The sequence below is a fragment of the Hibiscus syriacus genome, unplaced genomic scaffold (genome assembly GCF_006381635.1).
Source record: "Hibiscus syriacus cultivar Baekdansim isolate YM2019G1 unplaced genomic scaffold, ASM638163v2 tig00111330_pilon, whole genome shotgun sequence".
NCBI lineage: Eukaryota > Viridiplantae > Streptophyta > Magnoliopsida > Malvales > Malvaceae > Hibiscus > Hibiscus syriacus.
Window position 1 is genome coordinate 9,438,973 of NW_024063059.1, and position 7,788 is coordinate 9,446,760.

The 7,788-nt window shown below is 34.8% G+C and overlaps 1 protein-coding gene across 1 annotated transcript; it reads right to left on the reverse strand.

The window, feature by feature from the left end:
• Nucleotides 1-2,648: 2,648 nt before the first annotated feature.
• On the reverse strand, nucleotides 2,649-6,973 carry LOC120158823 (calcium-dependent mitochondrial ATP-magnesium/phosphate carrier protein 2-like). The gene is made up of 4 exons (XM_039169566.1): nucleotides 5,890-6,973; nucleotides 3,375-4,160; nucleotides 3,183-3,273; nucleotides 2,649-3,043 (listed from the first exon to the last, which is right to left on the reverse strand). The coding sequence occupies exons 1-4, from the start codon at nucleotides 6,335-6,337 to the stop codon at nucleotides 2,851-2,853; spliced, it is 1,518 nt and encodes a 505-aa protein (XP_039025497.1). The 5' UTR covers nucleotides 6,338-6,973; the 3' UTR covers nucleotides 2,649-2,850.
• Between the last annotated feature and the right edge of the window lie 815 nt (nucleotides 6,974-7,788).

Here is a 7,788-nt window from a genome sequence, read left to right on the forward strand (position 1 = left end):
AAAAGAATAAGTTACAAATGTTGATAATCTTTTTTTTAATTTTTTGCTCTTAAACCTCATCATAGCATTGGAAACAATATAACATATGCAATACGATGAGTATGCGTGGGGAGGCGACCACCTACTTTTAAGTTTATAAATCATGGCCAACAACTCAGGTGAACGATCTGATAACATACAAACCTCATCTTGAGTCGCATCATGGGAGCACAAATTGGAAAATATTTTTGTCACCATCTTGTGCAACAACTATCATCAGGACGTGTATGTATACACCATACAAAAAAAGTCTCATCCACTTGAACCATTTGTTTACAAAAGAGAAAACCTTCAATGGATGACTTGAAAGCCCAAAACAAGCCTCTAAAAACTCTCTTCCTTGGAATAAGTTCTCCATCAAACGTCCTCCCAGGATAATATAAGATCGTATAATGGTTCCAGGGATAAAAATTCCATTGCATGCAACAGATGTGGAAGCTCATTATACGACTGATCTCAATCACCATACAAGAGTATCATCTCCTTCATTTTTTCCATCCATGACTTGTAGTAAGACGAGATATAACCAAACATATTCTGGATAGATGCAACTATCATTAAAACTGAGATTCTTGAATTTTTCTCCACCAAAAGCTTCACGTATGAGTATATGACATTAGAATCTAAGTGTTTGTGGTCTTGAGTCAATGAGCTCAATATACAACTGTGTTGGCCATGAAACCTTATGACCTCTAACATCTTATGTTGTAAGTATAAAACTCATATCCTCCACTTACAACTGACATTATGGTTTATACAACTAATAAAATATATCTTCTGATCAGACTCCACTAAATAGAATTCTATATGAGCATACACAACTCCTTCACTGTTAGTTGGGCATCTTGCTTAGTTTCAAACTGAGATCCAACTGTCAACTCTGTTGATCCGTCGTCGGATGTACTCCAATGTGTTGCACATGTAGCAGACATATCATGAATCTCAAGATTCCTCATGGCATCGTAGTTTATATTATGCATTGCAACTGGATGATGATAATGAGGCATTTTGGGTTAAAGTATTTGGGGCTGAGGGGGTGTTGTTGAATGATCCCAACCCCTTGGAGTATTCTGCAATACATGACCCTGTGGAACCGCTACCTCCCAGACATCACCCTCAACATCGAAACCTTGTCCCTCTAAATCAGCCTCAGCGATATCAGAATCATCAATTATTGGCGTGTTATCACATATTATCATTGGAAAAAAAGTTTCACCGTCTACTATCATATTATTTTTTTATACAATTTTATTTAATGTTATGTAGTTTTTCATAAACCTATTTTTTGTTATATCAGCTCGTCCTACAGGAAGCGCTTCTTGAGGGCCTATAAATTTGAGTGAGATGAAACAAAAAATATCTTAGAAAAGTTTAGTTTCACTTTAAAAACTTGACTTTTTTTCCTAACACGACTAATATTCTTGCAACTATTTTTTATGATTGCAAATCTTTAACCATGTCTTAAAAAAACATCCAACTAAACAAGTTGATCAAAATTGAAAGAAAGGTTCAACTCAGAAGCAATAGAATAATATCTTCATTATATTATAAGTTTCCACTATCATGCACGAGGTTTCATCTAAGCGATGATGTGACCTTGTTGGTATGATTGAGACTTACTACTATCATTCTATGTATAATATCGATTTGTTTGTAGAGTTCGTTGATGTCAATCTTGCTTGTATGGTTAAGGGTGCTACTTTCAACTCGAATATCCCACCAATTAAGAATAAGTATGGAGAACTGAATAACTTAATATTACTTCTGATGAGTCTACTAATTACAAGTATTAAAACATCATAAAGAATAATCATATGTTTATGATTTTATTTTACTATTTAAGGTATGTATATGATTTGTTGTATTTATACACTTAACGTAATGTGTTAATTTTGTTATTTTTATCTTCTTAATGTAATGTTGTTTTGATCTATTATAATATCTATTTCAGTGCCCAACTATATAAAACATCAAAGCATTTAATACTTTAAACTAAATAAAGCCTCAGTATGACATACAAAACTCGTCATCTTAGCATAATGAGTTTTATTTTTTTATATAAAAAACTCATAATAGAAAAAATATATTATTTCAATGGAACTCATCACCTCGACGTGACGAGTTCCAATGAAAATAATTAAATAATTAAACAAACGAATTGATCGAATAAAATATTTTTTATTAAAACTCATCACTTTGATGAAATAAGTTCTAAGAACACCGTAACAAATATCGTAAATCTCAAAATTAATTCCTATTTACCCTATTGGACTAATTAATTCAAATATTTGCCCTATTGGGCCCAAAAAAAAAACCCTGCGGCACTTTCATGTCTGGCTGCTTTAACCAGTTTCTTTCATGTAGAATTGTGGATGGAAGGCCAACAAGTGGGCAACTTCTACTTCATATAATCAACTTTGAAACGTCACATTCAACAAATACGTCAAATACGGACACCAGACATAGGCACATGATCAATCTTATTATAACCTGTAAACTTGGAATAGTACCATATCAAAACACGTGATCAACAATAGATTCCAAAGAAGAAACAACGAATAGTACCATATGTCCATACCTATAAGCTTGGAAGTCAGACATTATGCCATATAAATCCGATTCTCAACATTTTGTTTCCATAAGCCTCGGTGAAAAATTTGTATGTGACAAAACCATGCACCCCATTCTTTTAAGGGGAATTATCATCTATCATATAACTCAAAACAATCAATGTTTACTTGTTTAATTATCTTATTATCTTACTATATTCTTCATTATCTCTACTTCCGCTTACGTGCTTCGGGACTGATCTTAGTCCAGGTCTAGACTCTTTTTCATAGCCTCATAAACCATATAAGTAATGCTTGCAGCTGGGACAACTTTGAGAAGATTTGGAAAGAGACCTTTGTAGAAACCTCCATAGCCTTCATCCCGAAAGGTTCTCCAAAATACATCGGACATTCCCTTATACGCAGCTTCAGAGGTAGTACGTTGAGCTTGCAGTCTGAAAAGAAAAAGGATTACACCGGAGCAATAACCAGATATATTAAAAAAGTGGATACAAATACCGAAATCCATATATGATGATGCAGATGAACCGAAATTGCCCAAAAACAATGGACTTGTACACGTTACGATCATACCTCGTTCTAATAACCTGCAAAGGGTAAACACAGGTTGCTCCTAAAGCTCCAGAAATTGTCCCACAGCCTAGTTGCACAAGAGGACCAGGTTCTACAGAAAAAAAAGGAGTCCAGAAGAAGCTCCCTTGTTAACGAAAAACTAAGGAACCAAAACAAAAGCAAGCGTGACAAAAGCAGCAGACAGAAATGTACCACTATCTTCGAGAATATATGTCCTTGAGAGATCTTTCAAGGTCTCATAGACAGCAAGGTCAATGCCAGCATACGGGATAATCCCCAGAAGAGATGGCACAAGACCTTTATAAAACGCTCGAGGTCCCTCCTGAACCCAAATATCCTTTGTTAATTTCCCCAGATTTGGAGCCCTTCCACTTTCAGAAGTACAAGTCTGTAACCGAGTTTTTACAAGATCCATTGGGTAGATAGCTGATTGTGCCACTGCACCTGCCACGCCACCAGCAATAAGTCTCCCACTGGCTCCTATATCACCATTCTTATCCCCCATACTGTCTCCTAAAACATTCTTTAACATTTCATATGCATAGAACTTGATGGCACTTTCAGGGGCTACCTTCACAACATTTAATCCATTACCTCGAAAAAACCCTAACACACCATCTTCCTTCAATATCTTCTTTACAGCTGGCAGAATACTAGCACTTGTAGTTTGCACTTGCAAAACCACCTTCAAGCGATCTAGAGGAGCAGTTGCAGTGCGAGAAGCTGCTCCTGCTATTCCTCCTGCAATAAAATATTTGCTTCTCTTGACATGTTTACTAATGCCTTGAGGAATAACAGCATGTTCTCCGATATCTACAAGGCAAACCCTTTCCCAATGATGATAAATGTTCTCAATGGTAGCTTCATGAGGGTAAAGTAGAAGGAAATCTCTCCATTCTTCAAATGTTATAATTCCATTATTGTCCTTATCGACATCTTCTACAAATCGAGCAAGCTCCTCATCATCAATTTGAATCCCTGCAAAATACAAACTGCCAGGGCTAATGAGAAGAAAACAACTGTTTAATTGCAACCATGTATACAATCACCCCTTCCACATGAAACATTTATAAGAATTAAATCTGAGGAATCATGATGCAAAGGAACAATCATATATTTCCATTGGATACAGCAAAACTCACAAAGGAAGCACTTCCACAAAGCACACCATAGGTCGATTATCATAGAAGCAAACCTATGGTTTTCCAAAATCTGAAAATCCCAAATAATGATTCAGAAAAAGAAAAAGAAAGCACAATATTCATCAAGAACATGCACAAGTCCAAGTCTGTGACATGTTCTCTCCTTACAAAAGAATACCAATAGATGGCTACATATAGACCACGAAGATGCTGTCTCAAACATCCAACAGAACTAAATGGCACATAATTTAGACAACGAAGACATCATCTCCACTATTAAGCCAAATAATCTGACACACCGACCAGACATGTCTCAAATATCAAGCGAGACAAACTTTCCTTAGATTGTGTAAAACGTGCTTTAAAGCTCATACAACACCTAGGTGTCTGATTATCAATTTAAGAACTGAAATAAGATAGGTTAAATATAACCATTCAACAGAAAACTAATATGCATGTGAAGCTTTATTCTACCTCATAACCTTCCCTTGAGAAAATTTGAAAGAAACACATTGCACAATGACAATGCACATAAGATAGCCACATGTCTGATATTACATTTTAAAATACAGCTCTTGTTACTCTATGATGATCTCCAAGGTCAAGGTTACCTTTCTTTACTTCCATTGGCCACTCAAATGTGCAATGGAAAAGTTGTTAAAACACAATGACATCTGACAGCATGCATGTGACATTCAATTAAACTTTCATTATAGGTAAGTTTTGAGAGTACATGAGAGAACGTACTAAAGGAACCACATCACGCCAGGTAAATGTACAATCCAAACCATTTACTTAAGTATTAAACAAACTATGTCATTCCGGGTAAATGTATGATCCGATCCAGTTAGCACTGCCGGATCCAGAAATATTTTTGAGGGTGGGCACGCATATGTCAATATTACAAAATATTTGAATAGGGTAGGCAATAATAAATTTCATGGTGGGCAACATCAGTAAAATAGGTAACTACCAAAGAAAATTTGGATTTCAGGGTGGGCATACATGTGGATCCGCTAGTGCCGGTTAGCATTAACTATTTCTCATATTTTAAGTTAAATAAGATAAAAAGCATCTCATTGGCCCAAGGACCGTCTCATTCAAACATGTATTTGAAAACCTCCACCCCAAAACAAGGATTTAAGCACCAGAACACCACAAAATCAAAGCAATCTGACACCAAAATGCTTTACAGTCATCCATCGTTGTTCATAGCTGTTTTCTATAATAGTTTTAATCACAGCAACTAGCCTCCAAAAAAAAGTTAGACAATTAGTAAATTATCTAAAGACTTCTATACAAAGGTAACAAATTCTCTGGAAAACCCATACAGAATTACATAATGCACAAAACCAATGGTTGCAAATGCTACTAGTTAAAGGGAAATTAAAAAGATCACAGCTTCACCAATTATAAGCAAATAACCATGCAAACTCTATGATGTCTAAATCAACCGCAATCACCAAACCAGGCAAACATGTGAAGGCAAGAGAAAAAAAGCTAAAGAAAACAAAATCCCTCCATCATTATAAACTAAAAGAAAAAAAGAGGATAAAATAGCATACCAGCCTTAACAAGGGCATCCCAAAGCTCCTCAGGCAAAATGCAGCCATTATGTTCCACATCAATAGCTTGAAAAATCCTATAAAGTTCAAGCTCCTTATCATCCATATACCTCTTAAACTCTTGATAATCCACACGCCCATCTCTGTTTGCATCACAAACTCTCAACAGATCGTTAGCATACTTATACTCAGCCGGAATCTGCAAAGCTGACAGACCTTTTTCAATCTGAGCATAATCCAAGAATCCCACATTGGCTGCATCAAAAAAATTGAACAAACTTCGAATTCTTAAATCCCTTTCTTCCTTAGTCTCCTGTAATGCTAAAAGAACATGATCCATTGAGACGGGTCCTGGTTTTTTAACCGGGTTGCAACATCCGGGTTTAGGGTTTGCCTCCATTTTAGGCAAGTCTACATGCTCCACACCCTGCCTCGCAGCCCCGGACATAACAATGTCAAAACGACAACGCTTCTAATTACCTTAGATAAATCACCTAATTTCTAAGTAACATGTTATCCCTTGGGACTGTTCTTCTTCTCTGCAATCATGGAGGCTCGGAAATAAAGAGATCTGTTTATACAATTGGGAACAAAGAACATAAAAAAAGAGACCCTTTTGTTTGAGGCAGAGAAATTATGATAAACCCCCAAAGAATCAATTAAGGAAAGGATCCAAGAATTTGACTAGAATTACTTAGAGAACAAGACAAAGATGCAAACTTCGCTTTGGTTACGGTCAAAGTAAGGAAAAATAGAGTCAAAATTTCAAAGGAACAGGCTTATAACACATCAATTGAGATAAATTCCAAGTCTTTTCTAATAGGTCTTAGCCTAAGATAAAAGAATCAATCAAAGAAGCAATATTACCGCAGACTAGAAGAAAAGAAAAGAAAAAAGAAAGCTATTATTGAAGGTAGAAGAAAGAGTAGTAGTTCAAACGTCCAGATAATGAGATGGCACGTATTGGCTCCCAAAGCTCTTAGATCTTCCAAAATCACTTTCTTTGAGAGCCCCAAGTCAGAATCTGGTACAGTAGGAGATTAAAATTTCTGGGTGTTTGGGATATTTTTTTTTCGTTGATGTTATGACTTTGCTTTGCCTTGCTTTCGCCTTCTGTCTACCACAGGAACATGATTGAAAGAAGCAGATGCTATCAGGGAAAAGGAAGATATTCTTTGAACTTTCAAAGTAAAGAGTAAACTACATGTTTAGTACCCAATTGTTACTTTTGTTTCATTTCTGTCACTCAACTATCTTTTTTTTAATTATGTCTAACATTATGTCTAACATTTACTTTTAGTTCTATTTCGGTCACTCACTATTAAAATATTAAAGGTGATGTTGACGTGTCACCATAAGATAATAACACATTATTATTAAAAAAATAAAAAAAAAGTTCACATCAATAATTCTATTAAGTTTTTAATTGTAGGTGACCAAATTTAAACCAAAACATAAAGTTAGATATAACTTTTAAAAAAATAGTTGAGTGACAAATAAAATAAAAGTCATAATCAAATACTAAATACTAAACTTGTAGTTTACTCTAAAGTAACTTATACATGATCCTTTTTTGTTTGGGTAAATTATATCATTCATCATCGAAATTTACCCTCTCTCATTTTACTTGTTATACTTTTAAATTTTTCAATTTTCTCAGTAAACTTTTCGAACTACTCTTGTTTTGGTCACTATAAATTATTTTATTATTATTATTTTATGAAATGGTATTTTTATATATTATTAAATATAGTAATAATTTAAAATAAATAAAAAAAATAATATTTTTTATTATTAAATTTAAAAAGATTTAAAATAATCATCGTCCCTTCTCGTCATCATCGAACACCCTCGGCCTTCCGAATCGACAACTGTTTGATCCCAAATTGTACTGAGAGA